Source organism: Ovis aries, chromosome 19 (assembly GCF_016772045.2).
Source record: "Ovis aries strain OAR_USU_Benz2616 breed Rambouillet chromosome 19, ARS-UI_Ramb_v3.0, whole genome shotgun sequence".
NCBI lineage: Eukaryota > Metazoa > Chordata > Mammalia > Artiodactyla > Bovidae > Ovis > Ovis aries.
Window position 1 is genome coordinate 13,843,074 of NC_056072.1, and position 21,960 is coordinate 13,865,033.

The 21,960-nt window shown below is 39.1% G+C and overlaps 1 protein-coding gene across 13 annotated transcripts in view; it reads left to right on the plus strand.

The window, feature by feature from the left end:
* Window positions 1-21,960, plus strand: part of CTNNB1 (catenin beta 1) — a 48,565-nt gene that overhangs the window by 20,194 nt on the left and 6,411 nt on the right. For all 13 annotated transcript variants that reach the window (XM_060402021.1, XM_015102081.4, XM_042235714.1 and 10 more), the window contains 10 exon segments: window positions 12,348-12,408; window positions 12,848-13,075; window positions 13,268-13,521; window positions 13,653-13,891; window positions 13,981-14,182; window positions 15,315-15,459; window positions 18,399-18,502; window positions 18,617-18,955; window positions 19,212-19,370; window positions 21,559-21,678. In XM_060402021.1, the coding sequence (XP_060258004.1) occupies window positions 12,396-12,408; window positions 12,848-13,075; window positions 13,268-13,521; window positions 13,653-13,891; window positions 13,981-14,182; window positions 15,315-15,459; window positions 18,399-18,502; window positions 18,617-18,955; window positions 19,212-19,370; window positions 21,559-21,678 (1,803 nt within the window). In that variant the 5' untranslated portion in view covers window positions 12,348-12,395.

The following is a 21,960-nucleotide window of genomic DNA, read 5'->3' on the forward strand; positions in this document are numbered from 1 at the left end:
ACTTTGGGGGTGGGGATGGGATACATGATTTGATTGAAAAGGGATGTGACTGAGCTAAACAGACTTGAATTTGAGGTTTGTTTGTTTTTTCCTTAATAGTTTTATTTATTTATTGGTCTTCCTTGGGTCTTAGTTGAAGTGTGCAGGCTCCAGAATTCAGGCTCAGTAGTTGAGACTCATGGGCTCACTGACTTAGTAGCTTCACAGCATGTGGGATCTTAGTGCCCCAACTAGGGATCGAACCCATGTCCCTTGCCTTGTGTGGCAGATTCTTAACCACTGGACTGCTAGGGAAGGCCCCTGGATTTGAGTTTTAACTGAGCAGCTTACTAGCTATACTCTTATTAACTGCTGCTAGTCATTTTTTTCATCTGATGGTTGGGGGGATGTTACCTACTTTATGCGATTGCTGGGAAGAGTTCCTGGGATGACACTTGTCTCAGAACTGAAGTTGCTAGGCATTTAATTATGCTACCTAATTAAATATTTCTAGGGCAGAGTTAGGTGTTTACCTGATACTATAAGGAAACACACTAAAGCTGTAAAAGATACTTTTAAAGGTAATAAAAATAATTTAATCAGGTATCTGACATTATTTTGTGATTAAGTTGATTTTTGGAGTATCTCCACTTTAGTAGAATAATTGAATGAAAAACTCTTAGATTAAATTACTAAAAATAGAAATTTATTGATAAAATAAAATGACATTTGCCTAAATAATTTTAAAAATTGCTGTAAGTTTGATTTCCTTTGTTTTAGAAAACATTTATTTTTCCTAAGATAAAGTCTTTTTTAAAAAATTAAATTAATTTTTTTATTGAAGGACAATTGCTTTACAGAATTTTGTTTTCTATCGACCTTAACATGAATCAGCCATAGGTACACATATATCCCCTTCGTTTTGAACCTACCTCCCATCTCTCCCCCATCCCACCCCTCTAGGTTGCTACAGAGCCCCTGTTTGCATTTCCTGAGCCATACAGCAAATTCCTGTCAGCTGTCTATCTTACATATGGTAGTGTAAGTTTCCATGTTACTCCTTCCATACATCTCACTCTCTCCTCCCCTCTCCCCATGCCCATAAGTCTATTCTCTGTCTGTTTCTCCACTGCTGCCCTGTAAATAAATTCTTCAGCACCATTGTTCTGGATTCCATATATGTGTGTTAGAATACGATATTTATCTTTCTCTTTATGACTCACTTCACTATAACAGGTTCTAGGTTTATCCACCTCAATAATGTCTTTTTTAAAAAACAGTTTGTGTTTTGTGGTGCTAATGATTGGCTGAGTAGTTTCCACATTTTTTTTTTTGCAGAAAGTCCATTTTATAGATCACTTAGTTTTTATGTTTAGAAACGTATACTTAGTGTTTGGCTAACATAGTGTGCTAAATGATAGCTGTTTTCTTGGACAAATTATCATTTCTAATACCAATATATTATTTCTAAACATTTTCTTTTGCAAGTGTATGTGAGAAGTCTATCTAAAAAAAAAGTATGTAAATAGTTTGTGTATTAGATACATGTTGTATTTTTTCTGTTTTTTTAATGGCTTCATAGTAATCCTCTATCCCTCTCACCTGGATGATTTACGGTAGTCTCCTAACTCTTCTCCCTGCTTTTCTTTTGCCCCTCACGATCTTTTCTTTTCCCTATAGACAGCGCTACTGCTAAGTCACATCAGTCGTGTCCAACTCTGTGCGACCCCATAGACCACAGCCCACCAGGCTCCACCGTCCCTGGGATTCTCCAGGCAAGAGCACTGGAGTGGGTTGCCATTTCCTTCTCCAATACATGAAAGTGAAAAGTGAAAGTGAAGTCGTGTCCTACTCTTAGCGGCCCCATGGACTGCAGCCTACCAGGCTCCTCCGTCCGTGGGATTTTCCGGGCAAGAGTACTGGAGTGGGTCGCCAATGCCTTCTCCGATACGGACGCTAGAGTGAACTTAAAAACATCTGGAATCACAGGTGTTAGTTACTCCATTGGCTTCCCAGTGTACCTTTCATCGATCTGGCCCTGTGATTCCACAGGGTACCTTTCAGTGCTGTTTACTTTTTTTGCACTGGTTTTCTGCACAGGAGTGTTCTGCCCCATCTTCACCTGGCTAGCTCCTCCTGTATTCCTGTCGCTTCCTCTCAGCACTCATTCTTAACTAGTCACCAGCCACTCACTAGTTACTCTATTCTTATCTTGTTTATTTTCTTCACAGCAGTTCTCAGTCTTTAAATTGTTCTGTTTTTATTGCTTAATGCTCCAATAGAATGCAGGCTTTCCTAGACTATGACCTTGACTCTGACTCTTATTCACCGTTATGCAATGCTAGTAACATAAAAGGTACTTAAATATTTGTTCAGTAGATGAATATACATTCTATCCAATGGATACATTATTTACTGTCTTGTTGGTGAGCATTTGGTTAATTTTCAGCTTTATGAATGCTTCACTGTGCAGACCTTTTGGCATGCTTCTGTGAATATTCTGCAGAATACATTTCTGTTATAAAGTGGTATTTTTATGTGAAAGAGTGTTTACACTTATATTTAATGAATAGTGCCAACTTACTGTCCAAAAACCTTGTGGCAGTTTAAATATATCCATATCATCAGTATTATTAATCTTTTTGCTCTTAACAATCTGATAAGCAGAAAAAAATGAATTTAAGCTCTTTTGCATATATTTTTCGCTGTTTATTTTTCCTTCAGTGGTGGTTCCTGCCCTTCCTCTGCTATGTTTACTGATTTCTCCTCAGTTCTCTGTGTGTGCTATGGGTATTAGCCTATAATCACGTTTCACTTACGGTGTTCAATATGTCATTTTTAAAAGTACTTTATGCATGGTTGTTTGTTTTTTTTTGTTTTTGTTTTTTGGCTTGGAATTTTTTAAGTTTTTCACACAAACACATACAAAATCCTGTCTTTACTTTTTGATTTCAGAGTTCAGAGTCATGCTTATATTGGGCTTCTTACCATAGTTTTATTTCCATGTATACCACCCTTCATATGTATACCGTATTTTGTCTCATTGGTTTTTTTTTGGCCTGTAAATATTTGTCTTGTGTAGATTTAATACAGCCAAGTAAGGATTTAAAAATAGTATTTTTTACAAGGAAAAAAAGTCCCTTTCTGCTAGTAGTATTAATCAAATAGTCCAGCTGTCTCCCACAGTTGAAATATTGCCTTTTACATTTATTAAATTGCCACATTATGTCTGGATGTTTTCTGATTACTGTAGTCTCTTAACCATTCCTGCCCCCAATAATATAAATTGTTTAATTGCTGTGGCTGTTGATTTATATTGAGTTTTAGTATCTGATAGAATTGGTTCTTTTTTATCATTTCAGTCTTTTTTAAAATTACCTTCATACTTCCATTTCAGATGAATTTAGGAATCATTTTCACTCCTAAAGAAATCATTATTTTGTTGGAAATACACTGACTTTATGAACTAAGAGAAAACTGGCCTGTTTATACAGTACAAAAAAAATTCTAGTTAGGAATAAGACAGCTTTCCATTTGATTTTTATGTACTTTTTTTGTTTTTTATTGTTGGAATTATGAGTGAACTCTTTCTGTGATATGTTTTTCTGACTATCCTAAATGTATATAGAAAAATAGTTCGTATATAATTTAGTAACTTTTACTAAAAATTTAATTATGTTTTCTGTGCAGCTTATCAGACTCTGAAATTCACTTAAAATGGGTATAAAAGTGTCTCTAGAATGTTAGCAAAGAGTGTCCTTAGTATAAAAAATTATTAGGCAGTCATTTTGTGAACTTTGAGAAACAGAATTTTCAGTTTCAGGATGTAATGCAAACAGATTTTCCCACATACCTACAATCTCTAGCCTTTTAAAATGACTTATAGCCTTGTTTAGCTTTTGTGACAGCTACCTTTGCAGGTAGATGGACATACTTATCTTATCCTTATATTTGAGACTTGAGTTTGTAAAGCTCAGCTGATTTAACAAGAGTTTCTGTAAAATACTCGTATCTCTTTTTGGGTGTTTTTCGGTCACTAAGTCGTGTCTGACTCTTTGCAGCCCCATGAGCTGCAGGAGGCCAGGCTTCCCTGTCCTTCACTATCTTCCTGAGTTTGCTCAAACTCATGTCAGTGATGCCATCCAACCATCTCATCCTCTGTTGCCCCCTTCTTCTCTTGCCCTCTGTCTTTCCCAGCATCAGGGTCTTTCTCAGTGAGTTGGCTTTCCACATCAGGTGGCCAAAGTATTAGAGGTTCAGCTTCAGCACCAGTCCTTCCAATGAGTATTCAGGGTTGATTTGCTTTAGGATTGACTGTTCTCCTTGCAGTCCAAGGGACTCTTCAAGAGTCTTCTCCAGCACCACAGTTCAAAAGCATTAGTTCTTTGGCACTCAGCCTTTTTATGGTCCAGCTCTCACATCCATACATGCCTACTAGAAATAGCTTTGGCTATGGACCTGTGTTGGCAAAGTGATTTCTCTGCTTTTTAATGCACTATGTTTGTCATAGCTTTCCCTCCAAGGAGTGAGTGTCTTTTAATTTCATGGCTGCAGTCACTGTCCACAGTGATATTGGAGCCCAAGAAAATTAGGTCTGACACTGTTTCCTCTTTTTCCCCATCTATTTGCCATGAAGTGACAGGACCAGATGCTGTTATCTTAGTTTTTTGAATTCTGAGTTTCAAGCAGGCTTTTTTCACTCTCCTCTTTCAGCCTCATCAAGAGGCTCTTTAGTTCCTCTTCACTTCCTGCCTTTAAAGTGGTTATCATCTGGATATCTAAGGTTGTTGACATTTATCCCAGCAATCTTGATTCCAGCTTGTGAGTCATCCAGGCAGCATTTCGTATGATGTATTCTGCATATAAGTGAAATAAACAGTGACAGTATACAGCCTTGATGTACTCCTTTCCCAGTCTGTTGTTCCATGTCCAGTTCTAACTGTTGCTTCTTGACTTGCATACAGCTTTCTCAGGAGGCAGGTAAGGTGGTCTGGTATTCCCATCTCTTGAAGAATATTCCAGTTTGTTTTGATCCACCCAGTCAAAGGCTTTAGCATAGTCAATGAAGCAGATTTTTTTTGGGGGGGGGGTATTCTCTTGCTTTTTCCATGATCCATTGGATCATAGAGTTTGATCTCTGGTTCCTCTGCCTTTTCTAAATCCAGCTTGAACATCTGTAAATTCTTAGTTCACATACTGCTGAAGCCTAGCCTGAAGGATTTAGAACATAATCTTGCTAGCATGTGAAATGAGTGCAATTATCCAGTAGTTTGAACATTCTTTGACATTGCTTTCCTTTGGAAACTGGAATGAGAACTGACCTTTCCCAGTTCTGTGACCACTGCTGAGTTGTCCCAATTTGCTGGTATACTGAGTGCAGCACTTTAACAGCATCATCTTTTAGGATTTGAAATAGCTTACCTGGAATTCCATCACCTCCACTAGCTTTCTTCATAGCAATGCTTCATAATGCCCACTTGATTTCACACTCCAGGATGTCTGGCTCCAGGTGAGTCACTGCACCATCCTGATTATCTGGGTCATTAAGAGCTTTTTTGTACAGGTCTTCTGTGTATTCTTGCCACTTCTTCTTAATCTCTTCTACTTCTGTTAGGTCCTCACCGTTTTTGTCCTTTATTGTGCCTATCTTTGGTAATTCCATTTTAATGAATTTTAAAAGGTTAACATACAAAGTTATTCTTTTTAAAAAAAAATGTTTTGGTTTATATTGGAGTACAGCTGATTAACAATGCTGTGATAGTTTCAGGTGAGCAGCAAAAGGACTCAGCCATTCATAAAAGTATCCATTCTCCCCTAAAGTCCCCTCCCATCCAGGCTGCTGCATAACATTGAGCAGAGTTCCCTGTGCTATGCACTAGGTCCTCGTTAGTTATCCATTTTAAATACAGCAGTGTGTACATATCCACCCCAAACTCCCTATCCCTTCCCCCCGGGATCCTTCCCTCTAGTAACCATAAGTTCATTCTCTATGTCTGTGAGACTCTGTTTATAAACAAAGGTAGTCTTATTTTTAAATCATATTTGGAGTTTAAATCATATCATCTGAAATGCTGATGTATAGCTTGCTCTTGTTTTGTTTACTTATTTTTGCCATGTAAAGTGTAGAGAGTAATATAGTAAATACCATGAACTCACTACCCAGATTAACAGATGTAATTTTGCTGTGTTTGATTAAACACACACACACTGCTGATGAGTTGAAGCCATTTTTAATATCCTTTCCTTTCCTATTCCTTTTACCCCTGGGTATTAAGAAAATGGTGTATATTCCTTATACTTTTACTACATAAACAGTTATTTTAACTTGCATAAAATTATACTTGGAAATTATAAAATGTACTATTGTAGATAAAAGCCATTCTGTATGCATTTTGAAATAGCTATATTTTAAAATACCAATCTTGAATGCACACCAGTGTTGGCAGCAGCACTGCGCACAACAGGCAAGACATGGAAGTGTCCACTGACAGATAAGTGGATAAAGACACACACATACACAGTGGGATGCTGCTGCTGCTGCTGCTGCTAAGTTGCTTCAGTCGTGTCTGACTCTGTGCGACCCCATAGCTGGCAGCCCACCAGGCTCCCCCTTCCCTGAGATCCTCCAGGCAAGAACACTGGTTTGGGATGCCATTTCCTTCTCCAGTGCATGAAAGTGAAAAGTGAAAATGAAGTCGCTCAGTTGTGTCCAACTCCTAGCGACCCCATGGACTACTTAACCATAAAAAAGAATGAAATAATGTCATTTGCTGCTACATGGGTAGATTTAGAGATTATCATACTAAGTAAGTTAAAGAAAAATGATTATCATTTATATGTGGAATCTAAAAAAATGATACAAATCAACTTATTTCTAAAACAGAAGCAGACTCACAGGCATAGAAAAGAAAACTGGTTACCAAAGGGGAAGGGGAGAGGGAGGGAATAGTTAGAAATAATGAGATTAACATATATATACACTGCTGTATATAAACTAGATAAACAACAAGAATTTACTGTATAGTACAGTTATATTCAGTATCTTATAACCTATAATGCAAAAGAATCTGAAACTGCATGCCTGAAATGAACATATTTTAAATCAAGTGTAATAAAAAAATTTAAAATTCAAAAAGAGAAATAAAATTGAGATAAAATTAATAAAAATGAAAATAAAAACAAAACTGAAAAAATCAGTCTTTTTGGTAGCTTATATTTTAGTATAAGCTGGAGAAAAAGTTTCTACTTTATGTAGTAATTTGTTCTTAGAGTAGATAAAGTGAAAATTTGTCTTGAAAAACATTTTTTTTTCCCCCTAGAGGATCAGGACTGTATTAGGATTGTGTTACTGACCAAAGATTCTGTGTGAAGTTAGTCATCACTGAGACTAACAACATATACATGTAAAGGATAAAAGCCATAACTGAATTGTTTTAAGTAGTAAATTCATATTCTCAGACACACATAGTTGGTTTAACTTCGTATATCAATGATTATGCCAGTGACTTCTTACACATAACATACACGTGTAGTGTATAAAAATGCAGAAGAACAGAAATAACATACACGTGTGTGCATAAAAATGCAGAAGAACATTAAAGTCTAGCGAGACAAACGGCTACATGTAGGGAGGGAAATGGAGCATTTAATTGTAATCTTCTCAGAATTTAGAACTTGTAGGGCAGGGGGTGGGGTATACATTAGATAGGTGGATGTAGCTATCAAAGTTGTCTGAGAAAGCAGCCAGTGCTTGGTAGGCCCTTGGGGTAAGCTGGTCACTAGTGCAGTGCCTTCTTTGGTGACTATCAGTTTATGCTGCATCAGTATTTTCGAGCTATGTATCAAAACTTTGAAACTTAAAAGTTCTTATTTAATCCAGTAGTTGAAACAATCCTTAGGTGGAAGGGAAATGGAAATAAGAGAATGAATTGATATGCAAAGACATTTTTTTAAACTTTGTTTGAATAGCAAGGTAAATAGGAAACACACACTAAATATTCAAGAATCTGGAGGTGTGGTTATAGTATAGACTTACGATAAAGTATGGATAATATTTAATAAAGAGTCTACAACAAAAGGAACTGACTTTTCTATTTTTGTTAAAAATACCTAATAGTAAATTTAATAGAAAACCAAATATAACAAAATGTCATTATTATAGGAACACCAAAGAAAAATACTATTTGGCTTCCTTGGTGGCTCAGCATGTGCAGTGCAGGAGCCGCACAACTGATCCTTGGGTCGGGAACATCCCCCTGGAGAAGGGAATGGCAGCCCACTCCAGTATTCTTGCCTGGAGAATCCCATGGACAGAGGAGCCTGGTGGGCTACAGTCCATGGGGTCACAAAGAGTTAGACACGACTAAAGTGACTTCGCACACACATGTATTATTTTATGGCTGAGATAGAGAAGACAGGAAAATGATCAGGAATATCCTGATTTCCCTTCGCCACAGTTCAGATTTCTAATAGGGATTTTTTACCGTGACAATAATGTAGGTATTTCAGAGGAAGGAGTGAAAGTCTCACTAAATGTTAGGCTTTTTATTACCCATTTTGAAAAGGCCCCTCCCAGGACACACACATGCGCACACCCCCCCCCCCCCCCCATGGGTGGATGGATGGACACAGACCACCACCCTCTACTTCTGGGAGTAAAAGCAGAAGGGAAACTAGCGTAAGTTGTGATTTAAACATTTTAGCGTTGAATAAAAAGTGCTTAAACAGGAAGATTTGAGGAGACTGTAAATTTTTAAATGGCAGGGTATTGGTGACAGTTAATAAGAATGCATATGTATGTGCTTTTAGATGTACAAAATTAGACTTTACTACAAACTATATTTTAAATCCCCGAAAGTATATGAAAAGCTTATCAACTTTCTTACTAGATTATTGGAGAAGCGAATTGTTAGCATGAACTGCCAGTAATTTAGTATAAATTGATTCTATAATAGATGTTTTATTTTTACGTAGCAAAGTTACTTTAAGTAGTACTCAAACTTTTTGAAATCCAAGGTAATCAAGATAATTTTGTATTCAGATGAAATCTATATTGTGTTAAAATTTCCATTGTAGGTTTTGACCGAGGACCACTTTTTGTACAGAAGGTGAAGTAGAGCCTCCAACCATCATTTTGAAGTGAAGCTTTAAGGCTAATTTTTGTAATGTGATATATAAGAAAATATCCTTGCTTTTTATAGTTTCATGAAGTACTGATGTATGTAATTTGCTTTAAAATCATTCTGTAGGAAGACACCAGTATGGCATGATACTGACAGTCATTAAGTATAGGTGTTGTGTGCAGTATAAAGTTGTGTCCGCCTTAGTGCATATTTGAAAATCTTCATTATAAGGAAAAGAAAAACCTAGCATGTTTAGGTACCCTTGCTAGAAAAACTGAAGGAAAAATTCAATTGAAGTATTGAATCAATAAGTAATTCACTGAATTACTAAGTATTCAATAGTAATACTTTGAATGAGGTATGGTTCAGAATGAACTTTATCCTTAGATTGAAATTACATGTACTAGATATAAGATGAATTTTGAGATGTTCTTTTAAAATGTATCATTAGAAAAAGAGCATATGTTAAGCAAAAAGAGAAGAATTTAAAAAAGGATGCACGCGTCCACTGCACCATTAGACTGGGTAAGTTGGTGATCCCCTGGCACCCTCTTTCTTTGTCAGAGCACTCTTGGTGGTGATAAAGCTGGTAGGAAATGAAGCGTTCTAAATGTAGTCTGTAGTTAGAGGTCACTTGCATCTAGGAACATTTAGTACTTGCTTTTTTTTTTTGAAAAGTATCATACTCCCTTTATCTTGATCGGTACACAGTGGGCTTTTCCCCATTTTCTCATATTTCTTTTTGAAGTGCATGTCAGTTGAAGCCTTGATCCCGAGTTGATTCTCTTGCTTCTTTCCTTATATTCTGTGTATTTTTCCTTTATGCTCTAGGAGTTTTTCACAATTTCAGTTTTTTACTGAACTTAATTCTCTTAAATTTTATATTCGAATATAGCCTATTAACAATGTCGTGACAGTTTCATGTGGACAGCAAAGGGACATGTATCCGTTCTCCCTGAACTTTTCATTCTTACTTATTCTCTTTATGAGGGTAATAAAGTGAAACATTGTTTCCCTCCCCACTTTACCTCAGTTTTAACATTCTGTTTCTCTGGAGTCTTTTTTCCTGAAGTCTTTGCTAAGCCTTAGTTGATGAGGCACTCTAGGCCCTTAATGATTGGCAGGGTGTAGTGAAGGCAAGCCAACCCCTTGGCTGAAAGCTCTGCCTAGAGGAAGAATAAGGAAAGCTTTTTGTTGAGGCAAGATTCTGCCCTAGTTTTCTGGTCAGTATATTCAGTGGTTTAGTAAATGATTCTCAGATTTTAGGTAAATCTAGATTTGTCTGAAGAATAGTGTGTGGGTGAGTTAGTATATACTGCTGCTTATGTCTATACTCATTTTCATTACTACTTTTTGCTTCTCTACTTTCTGACTGACACTTGGCCGCCCACACTAGAGGATTGCCAATTTTTATGTGTGTTGCATAATGTTGTGTAAGTTTGAAAGTGCTAGAAAAAAATTGTATTAAGAAGTCCCCAACATACAAACTTATATATTGTAAGTTTGGAACAAAGACATGAAAATGTCTTTTCCATAATGACACTGTAAATCATGGTCAGGTTACTAGGTCAGCCCACATACATTTTACCCAGTAACATGGCTAATATGTTTTGCTTTTGTATCAAGAAAAAAACACTATAAAATGTTTTTTTTTCTTAATGCCAGATACATCAAAGCACTTCTTAAACTGTGGCAACTGTAGATTTGAGTAGTTGGTTTCTGAGCCCTGTGGCATTGGCCAGAGGAGGAGCTCAGTGTGGAACATATAAGTCCCCTTCCCTAGCTGGAACGGGGTATGGGGAACCCATTTTTTCCAAGGGGTGGGGAAGAAAGGGTTAAATAACCAGTCTCAAAGATAGGCAAAAGATAAGGAGCTAAAATACAGCCATAAGTGGACAAAGAACCTAGGTTTCTTCCGTCATTATATTTCTTACCATGTGGTTTACAGATTGCTTTCTGCATACTAGAGTGTTAATTAAAAATGCAAGTTTCTACACCCCAGTCCTATCCTACTAAATGGAAACATGGAACACATAATCCTGCTTAATACTTGATTTTAAAATATAGGTTTCTTATTGACAGGAATCATTTGTTACATCCTGACCTTCATTTTGCCTTCTAAGTAAACTGTCAATTGTTTCTACTGTGGATGATAAAACAGTTGTATCCACAGCTCTTGTCACCTTTAGGTGTCAAGTGATCTTTGTGGCTATAAAAATCCAGTTTTGGAAGAGCAATTCCAGGATAATCAACACATACTTCTTTACATAGGACAGAAAATAGGACTTTAAAGTACAGTTTCCAACTGCATTAAACACATTTAAACTTCTTTGTACATTGTTTTATGAAAAACACACTTCACGTTTAAATATCTAGTCCACATTGGTAATTTACATCTAATATTTAATTTGTAGTACAAAGTGAACTTGTTAAGGGACAGACTTTGTAATGAAGGAAATTTTGTTAGGAATATCTGGAGACCCTGAGCTCTTAAACTGGTCATTTGCAAATAGCTGCATAATTCAGCATTTTCCTGAATATTACACAAAAAAGCCAAAATGGAGACATAAAATTAGATGCTAAGATTTTTAATATATATGTGAATGATTTTTATATTGATTAAAGTATTCCAGACAGTAATACTTGTATTTATAATAAATCATTGCTATAAATTTGAACTTAGGAAAGTTTTAAAAATGGTGCTTCTAATTTTGCGTTACAGACTAATTGGAAAAGTAATGTTACTTCTTAGTAAACCATCTGAAATCTGTTCTGATCCAGTCACCATACCTGCTTTATGATGATATTTTAGATGGCATTGTAATATCAGAAGACAGTTTTAACAGTTGACTTGTTCAGTGAAATTTGGCGTTTTAAAAATCCCATTGGATGTTTGTTGTCAAAAGAAGACCTATGATTTTTTTAGTGAAAGAAGTTAAAAAGGGAAAGGAGAGGACTTTTGAAACCCAAAGAAGGGTTGATTTTGAATAGCCTTTTTCCCCTGGCTTTATACAAAGAGGTGCTGATTAGAGTTTAAGTGAAAACTTAAAAGTCTGGCAGTGATAGAGCTGTGGTTGAAGTATTTAGAGGAGATCATAAGGTCTGTGTTTCACTGTATCACATGGTAAAAGAGGATTTGGGGCTTTTTGTGGATGTAGTCCGTGATGTTTGACAGACTATCCTAGTGACTTATAAGTATTAAAATCAAAAATTTTAAATACTAATGACTTTGATTAACTCTTTTAGGGTCGCTGAAGTACACCATACTACCTTTTTGAAAATCTTGCGTGGACAATGGCTACCCAAGGTTTGTATTGTAGACTTTAGTTACTGAAATTGAGGCTCTGCTTCGTTGCCATTAACCCAGTCTGGCTCAGATTCCCCTGCTTTCCTCTCTCCCTGCTTACTTGTCAGGCTACCTTTTGCTCCATTTTCTGCCCACTTCTCCTAATGGCTTGATGAAATAGCAAACAAGCCACCAGCAGGAATCTAGTCTGGATGACTGCTTCTGGAGCCTGGATGCAGTACCATTCTTCACTGATTCAGTGAGTAACTGTTAGGTGGTCTCCTAAGAGTATAGATTTTTCATCCCTGAGCTGATCCTGGCCATCATTCTGTTATCCTTCGCTGTCTTTCAGACTTTATTTCTGAAGATTTCAGTGGGTAATATCACAGATTTTTATTTTCAAATTAAGATAACATTTTCCTGGTAGTAATATTGATGGTTTTTTTTTTTTTTTTAATAGCTGATTTGATGGAGCTGGACATGGCCATGGAGCCAGACAGAAAAGCAGCTGTCAGTCACTGGCAGCAGCAGTCTTACCTGGACTCTGGAATCCATTCTGGTGCCACTACCACAGCGCCTTCTCTGAGCGGTAAAGGCAATCCTGAGGAAGAGGATGTGGATACCACCCAAGTCCTGTATGAGTGGGAACAGGGGTTTTCTCAGTCCTTCACTCAAGAACAAGTAGCTGGTAAGAATATTATTACCTACTCAAAGCTAGAGTGCAGTTTTGAGAACTGCATAGTTACTCTTATAAAAGTTAGCATACAACAGCTTAAGTAAAACAGTGTGGTCAAGAAAAGGGAGTGATTGCAGCCTCAGCTTGACTGTTGGGGTGATGCTGAGCTCATGGAGATCTGACTGTCGAATTCACCTTTTCCAGATATCGATGGACAGTATGCAATGACTCGAGCTCAGAGGGTGAGAGCTGCCATGTTCCCTGAGACGCTAGATGAGGGCATGCAGATCCCATCTACACAGTTCGATGCTGCTCATCCCACTAATGTCCAGCGTCTGGCTGAACCATCACAGATGCTGAAACATGCCGTTGTAAACTTAATTAACTACCAAGATGATGCAGAACTTGCCACACGTGCAATCCCTGAATTGACAAAACTGCTGAATGACGAAGACCAGGTAAGTAGAGACATGGCCAACTTTTTAATCTGCTTTGAAGGAAACTCTCAAGGAAGTAGTCTTAAAATGTCTACCTTACATCAGTATTTGAAAATTGAAAACTAATGTTTCTTAATTCCTGTATATTATAGGTGGTGGTTAATAAGGCTGCAGTTATGGTCCATCAGCTTTCTAAAAAGGAAGCTTCCAGACACGCCATCATGCGTTCTCCTCAGATGGTGTCTGCTATTGTACGTACCATGCAGAACACAAATGACGTGGAAACAGCTCGCTGTACTGCTGGGACCTTGCACAATCTTTCCCACCATCGTGAGGGCTTGCTGGCCATCTTTAAATCCGGGGGCATTCCTGCCCTGGTGAAGATGCTTGGGTAAGAAAACATGGTCAGAATGCTCCAAGCTCAGGAGGAGAAGAGTGCAGTCACACCATTTCTGATGAGACTTTTTTCCTTCTTCCCAGTTCACCAGTGGATTCTGTATTGTTTTATGCTATTACAACTCTCCACAACCTTTTACTGCATCAGGAAGGAGCTAAAATGGCAGTGCGTTTAGCTGGCGGGCTGCAGAAAATGGTTGCCTTGCTCAACAAAACAAATGTTAAATTCTTGGCTATTACAACAGACTGTCTTCAGATCTTAGCTTACGGCAATCAGGAAAGCAAGGTAAAAGAATTATTTTGAATGTGGTTGTCATGGAGCCTTGGAGACCCCCAGTGTCATGTCCTTCTATAGATTTTTGCAAATTTATTGTATGCCTTATACTCCGTATGTATCTCAGAGAAGTTGGACATCTCTGTTTAACTGTTTGTGTTGGTGTGTACACTGTACTAGGTGATAGGGACATAGCATGCAAGCTGCTTTTAAAGCTTTCATTGTTGGGTGGAAGAGAGACACTGAAATAATAAGCTAATTTATTTAGTTCAAGTTTTAGGAGGAAGTAGAAGGGCTATATGAGAGCATGTAAATGAACCAGACCCTTTTTTGAGGGTTTATGCATATTTCTTGGAGAAAGTGATGGATGAGTTCACAGCTCTTATGGATAAGAAGGGATTGACTAAGGTGAATGAAGGTTAGGGAGAGGAAATGGCATCTGTGACAGTTCTCCTGAGGGAGGGGAGGACCAGGTGAGGTTTGGAAATTCAAGAAATACAGAGAGTAAGGAAGAGAAAGGGTTTGAGATAAGACTGTTGAGATAGGGCAGATCCTGCAGGGCTTAGTGGAACATGTTAAAAGAATAATGGGAAACAGTTCTTAGCAGAAGCATGCAGTGAAAAGATTTGTCTTTGGAAATCGGGGAAAAGTCAGGAGGTGGGGTATGCAGGGAAGGAAAGGTGGGGATAAATATTTAATGCTGTCTCTTTTTTAGGTGGATATGATGAGGAAAGGCCAAGAGCCAAAGCATATATTAGGAGTTTTCATTAATAAGTGCCCATTCTGGTTCAGATTTCCATGCAGCAAATCAGCCGTGACATAACTTTCGTATCTGGGCATTACTGTTCAAACATGGATTTTGGGGTTTTTTTTTCCTTTTACTATGGTCAGTGTGGGAAGAATAATACTGGGCCAGAATTTATATATTTTGGGGAGGACTGAGGTACATGAATGTGAGTGAAATTTTGTAGAAGCAGAGCTTAAATATGACCCCAGTCTGGAGGTCTAGTTAATGATGACCAGGTATACATTTATGTCACTAAGCTGCTGAAATTCTTATATGATAAAATCAGTTGGTAATAAAGGCTTTTCTCGGGCATTTGATCAAGGTTCCATGATTAACAATACATACACATCTTTCTAGCTCATCATTCTGGCTAGTGGTGGACCTCAAGCTCTAGTGAATATAATGAGGACCTACACTTACGAGAAACTACTGTGGACCACAAGCAGAGTGCTGAAGGTGCTGTCTGTGTGCTCTAGTAACAAGCCGGCTATTGTAGAAGCTGGTAAGTGTACTTGGCTATTCTGGGTTCTCATGCGTGCAGCACATGTAGTTCTCATTAGGTTGCCTTTCTTAGGAAAAGGGTGATCAAACTGACCTTCACAGGCTGAAAGTAGACGGTTGTATTCAGTTTGAAGCCAAAGTTGCATTCAGACAAAGGATGTGTTCTGCTTGCCACGTTCTTTGGTGCTGTTCAAGCCTAGTTCAGGCAGAGATCATATTACCAGAAACGATGGCTGATAATAGGCTTGATAACAGCTATTCCAGAAATACCTGAAATGTTTGTTTAAAAAAAAAATACAGATTTTTAGACTGACTTAATCAGAATTCCTGGAGTATTGAAGTGACAAGAGAGTCAGTAATAGTTGGAAATGCCTGGGACTGGAGGCCTAGGAATCTCGATTATAAGAAGTTTCCCATTGGGGAGGGAGGTGGGAGGGGTTTCAGGATGGGGAGCACATGTACACCCATGGCTGATTCATGTCAGTATATGGCGAAAACCACTACAATATTGTAGTTAATTAGCCTCCAATTAAAATAATTAAAAAAAATTTCCGAGGTTATTCTGATGCTCATTTGTTTATTCTGAAAATATTCAGCCCCTGTGTTTCAAGCTGGTATGCAGTGGGCAACAAAATAGGTATGGTCCCCGTATTTATTCTTACAGGCTGGTGAAGGAGACAGAAATCTGCAAGATGATGGGGTGATTACAAATTGGAATGAGTGTCACGAGAGAAATGAACAGCAAATAGTGATGCAGAGTTAATGGGGCGGGAATGCCCTTCTCTCAGAGGGGGATGTTAAATGAAATCACAGAATGAGAGGGCTTCATCTATATGAGAAGTAAGGATTAAGTGCAAGCCAGATGGTCCTAAAGGTAGGAAAGAAATCGTTGCATTCTAGGTGCTGAAGAGGAAGTCTGTGTAACTAGAACCTAGTGAGTAGTGGGATGAATAGCTCAGGGTGAGGGTGATGGGCCAGAGCCAGGCAGGCTGTGTTGTGCCGGACTTTCTAGGTCCCTGGATGATGTTTATTCATACTTTATTGCAGCTTTGGAAACACAGGTGTTGAATGCTTAGGTCAATTTAAGATGAAGTCCAAATCCTAAAGGGTTCCTAAAGGTTATGCTAAAGAATTCAGTCTTTATCTTGTAATGAGAAGTTGTTGTCGGCTACAGCATCACAGTGAGGTGTTTGGAATATTAATATTAGCATCATGTGACAGTTTGACCAGAGGCAAGCAGACCAGGCTGATGGGATGTGTTATAGGCTTTTAGGAATGAAGTCATTTGATATTAAAAATATGTAGCAAAGGATGAATGTTATTTAGGGAGTTGATATCTGTGAAGTGACTAAAAGGTCAGTAGGTAGCTGGAAATGTTTGCTTCTGGAATGCTAGGGAAGACTGGGTAGGGATAGAGATTAGGGAGTTCCTTTCTTAGTGGATGTGGGTAAGGGCTTTGGGAAGTCATTGGGGTGTCTCAAAGCCATCTTCACCCCAGGCATGCTCAATCAGAATGTGTGTGTGTAAGTCTCTGCAGGCTGTTCGGAAAGGCATCTGGAAGTAAAATCCCCTCTCGTAGAGTTGATGGTTCTAGTAGAGGGAGAGAAGGGAGACAGGAACCAAGTCATTGTGAAACTACTGAGCGTCAGCCCTGAGCACTCTGTTAGCAGCTGGAGCTACTAGGAGGAAGGCACCAGATAGGGAGGGTCTGGTCTGAGTGGTGGGCTCCATTATAGCTGTGAAAAGTGCTGTGAAAGAAAAGTACAAGGTGCGTGAGAATTACAGCAAGTTGACCCAATCTAATTGAGGAAATAAAACAGACCTGAAAAGATAAACAAGGAGACAAGGGTATATCCCGCTGCATTTGGGTAAAGAACCTGCCTGCCAATGCAGGAGGCAAGAGACACAGGTTCGATTCCTGAGTGGAGAAGATCCCCTGAAGAAGGAAATGGCAACCTACTCCAGTATTCTTGCCTGGGGAATTCCATAGATAGAGGAGCCTGGTAGGCTACAGTTGATAGGATTGCAAAGAGACACAACTGAAGTGACTTAGCATGCATAGCATTGCATGGCTGACCTAACTTAATTGAGGAAATAAAACAGATCTGAAAAGATAAACAAGGAGACAAGAGAAAGTATATCCCACTGCATTTAGAAGTGAGAAAGAGATGGTGAGGTTAAGCTAGCCAGTGTGTGGGGAATTGAGCTTCCGTTTAGACTCCTCTGCAGTGTAAATGTCCTTCATTAGGGTCCTGAACAAGAGGAGGTTGTGAATCTTTGAAGAGCATCTTTTGCCTTTAATACAGCCCCCGAGAGTAAGCATTCTGGTGCTGTCTTTTTAGACTGTGTTTCCACCCTGTGAGTTTACATGAACTCCTTCAGGGATTTGCTCGGATGGCACCTTCATAGTCAGGTATCCTGGTTACCCTACTTTAAACTATAGCCCCCTCCTTTGTCTTTGTTGTTTGTACACTTAACACCATTTGACATATAGTTTTAGCTTTCTAATAGTGTATTTGTTTATTTTGTGCTTCCAGCTAGACCACAAGCTCTATGAAGGTATGACTTTTAGACTGTTTGCCTCCCTGACACAGCTCCAGTGCAAAACAGGGCCTGGTATTAAATATTCCTGAAATGACTGGATGAAAGGAAATAAGTAATAGGAGTATTACCTACAGGGAGACTGGAGATAGTGAAGGCTTTTCCACACAGGGAAGAAACAATAGATACATAAAACAAGTTGTCCCTAACTGAGGTGAATTAGAAAAGAGAGGGAAACAGAGCAGCATTCCAGAAAATGAAAGAAAATAAAGGACTTAGATGGAGGGGATAAGCTTTGGCAACAAAGAAGGATATCCTCTGAGACTAAAGTACACACTTAGTACTGATAGGAATTGTGAGCTAATGGCCATCACCTTAGATGTTTTTTAATGTTTTTAGGTGGAATGCAAGCTTTAGGACTTCACCTGACAGATCCAAGTCAGCGCCTTGTTCAGAACTGCCTTTGGACTCTAAGGAATCTTTCAGATGCTGCAACTAAACAGGTACTTTCGGACTCTAAGGAATCTTTCAGATGCTGCAACTAAACAGGTACATTCAGAGTAGATTGGTAAATGTCAAGCTGAATGTGTACTTAGTGTCCGTTTTCATCTCCACAGGAAGGGATGGAAGGTCTTCTTGGGACTCTTGTTCAGCTTCTAGGCTCAGATGATATCAATGTGGTCACCTGTGCAGCTGGAATTCTTTCTAATCTCACTTGCAATAATTATAAGAACAAGATGATGGTGTGCCAAGTGGGTGGCATAGAGGCCCTTGTGCGCACGGTCCTCCGTGCTGGGGACAGGGAAGACATCACTGAGCCTGCCATCTGTGCCCTTCGTCATCTGACCAGCCGGCACCAGGAGGCTGAGATGGCCCAGAACGCTGTTCGCCTTCACTACGGACTACCTGTGGTGGTTAAACTCCTACATCCACCATCCCACTGGCCTCTGATCAAGGTAAACTGTCAAAGTTGAAGGTTGCAGAATTGAAAACAGACAACTTCTGACTATTACTAGCAGCCTGTCTCGGCGCTGGGGGCTGGCTGATGAGGAGCTGCAACCAGGAAATACGGGTGGGATGAGGGTAGGGGTTTAAAGTGTTTGTGTCGTCCGTTTCATCCAGGTGATAGGGATGGATTTAGTGTGGTAGGCGTTTTAGACTAAACATGACTTTGTTGTATGCCAGTTCTCCACTCTTTCTTCTTACCTGCAGGCTACTGTTGGGTTGATTCGAAACCTTGCCCTTTGTCCAGCAAATCACGCGCCTTTGCGTGAGCAGGGTGCCATTCCACGACTAGTTCAGTTGCTGGTTCGTGCACATCAGGATACCCAGCGTCGTACATCTATGGGTGGAACACAGCAGCAGTTTGTGGTAGGTCAATCTTAGTAGTGACCCCTGGCCTTTTAAAAGGAATGCGTAAATCCATAGGCTCCTGAACTACTTTGGTCATTGGCTTCCTCCATTCTCCAGCTTCCTGAAGGGCTGCTTGCTATTGGCTTAAAGAACCACCATGTCTCTGTGGCTGCGGAGAATGAAAGGAGGAATATGGCCCCTGGTGATAGTTCCCTTGACATATCCTTCACATCGCTGCCTCCTCAATCTTACAAAGGGAGTGTGGGGTGTGATTTACTCCTATGGGGTCTCATCTTGTCCATACAAAAGGTTCACCTCTGTCCAAAGTAGCAGAGGCATTAATTTGAATCCAAGTCTGTCTGATTTCGGAGCCTGTTATTCCCCACTGCAGTTCTACCTATAAACATATATTGTTAAAAGTTTATTTTTAATGGGAGTGTAACTTCTGTACCATGTTGTGGTGATTTCCGCTGTCCAGTAGCATGGATCAGCTGTGAGTTTACCTACATCCCCTCCCTCTTGAGCCCCCCCACCCCCACCCCTCAGGCTGAGCTCCCTGGGGTATTCAGGCATCCTCCCACTAGTGAGCTGTTTTACATGTGGTAGCGTATATATGTCAGTGCTACTTTCTCAGTTCATCCCACCTTCTCCTTCCCGTTAGGTCCACCAGTTCTTCTCTACCTCTGTTCTTGCTCTGCAGAGACGTTCATCATGTAGATTCTATATATGCATTAATCTACGATGTTTTTCTCTTTCTGACTTCTTTCACTCTGTATGACAGACCCTAGGTTCATCCACCTCACTACAGCTGATTCAGTTTCGTTCCTTTTCAAGGCTCCTGTTTCACCGTATATGTCTACCACAGCTGTTTTATCCATTCATCTATTGATGGACATCTAGGTTGCTTGCATGTCCAGGCTGTTGTAAATAGTGCTTCTATGAACATTGGGATACAAGTGTCCTTTTGAATTATGGTTTTTTCAGGGTATATGCCCAGTAGTGGGATTCCTGGGTCATAACGGTAGTAATATTCATATTTTTAAAATGAATCTCCATACTCGTCTCCATAATGGTTGTATCAATTTATGTTTCCACAAACTGTGTAGGAAGATTCCGGCATTTATTGTTTGTAGATAACTATAAATATTTAACACATTTTTTACTGTCTTCCAAGAGTGGTTTAAACTATTTCCATGGACTTACAAGAATATCAACAAGAATAAGTCATGGTGTTTCAGGGATCTTTACTTGTAATCTTAGCCTGAAATTTTTGTTTCTAATAGTCTGAAACGTTGATGTCAAGTTTTCAGTCTTAAAAGTAGCTTCATTATTAAGTAAAGATTTATGATTCCCCAGCATGTGTTTTAAGACTCAGAGTCTCTTACTTGATCACGTTAGAGAACAAGACTTTCCAGAATAGATCTTGAGATGTCGCTAGTTGTGATTAGAATGCACTCATAGGGCACTTGGGCTTTCTCCACTCAGTACTTTGGATATCGGCCGGTCTCCATGAGGTAGCTTAACAGAATGCAAAGGGTACCTTTTAAAATCTCTTCTCTGGGAAGAAAGGAGCTTTTGTGTCATAATAAAAGTAAAGTTGGATATAAAAGCTGCAAATTAGCAGTAGCAAAGTTATAACCTTTTTTAAAACTCAGAAAGAGGGAAAGCAGACTGTAGTTATGTTTTGCAAAAGCTAACTTCGTTATCCCATATAGGCTATCAGTTGAAAAGTCTTGGAGGAGGTGAGTGGATTTTCTCCTGCCAACTCAGTAGACTTTTAGCAGTAGGTGGTAAAACTTTGCTAAATTTTCACCAGGTACACATAGGTGTACAAAAATCGAGGGAGCACCTGAAGGGCAACACTGACACAGTGCCTGCACATTTACTCCTTTCTTCCCTCTTCCCAGAGTGCTGGGCGCCTTATTGGGAAGAGTGATCTTTGGGAGTCAGAGGTACATTGAAGCTGTACTTGGCTGTGCAGTTTTGGAGGTGCTGTTTGGAATTAGTGCTGACAAGAGGCCACTTTCACAAAGTGACACTCAATTAGTGGATCCATCTTCATTCCTGAACTTACTTGCAAATTCTGGGGAACTTTGGATTTATAATGTGAATAACTGGTGACTACTACTCAGAACAGAAAGCCTTTCAAGCATATATACTTTAGAGAGCACAATCCCATATTTATTAATGATATTTCTTTTGGTAGGAGGGAGTCCGCATGGAAGAAATAGTTGAAGGTTGTACTGGAGCCCTTCACATCCTAGCTCGGGATGTTCACAACCGAATTGTTATCAGAGGACTAAATACCATTCCATTGTTTGTGCAGGTATGTTAGTTTTAATTGAGGTGTTCTAGATTCTGTGTGTCAGTAAAATTTCAGGATTTTAAAGATAAGCAAAGTATAAGGAAATTAGGGGCCAAAATAGTAATAATATTTCATCTCCTATCACCATTTATAAAATGGCTGTGCTGCTCATGCTTTTTGTCAAGTACAAAACATAGGAAATATGTCATGTCCTTTTAGTTGAATACATTGATGAAAATACCCTTCATTTTTCTCGGGCAGTCTAGAAGGAGAAACACGGGGACTAGAACCTCAAGAGGAGGA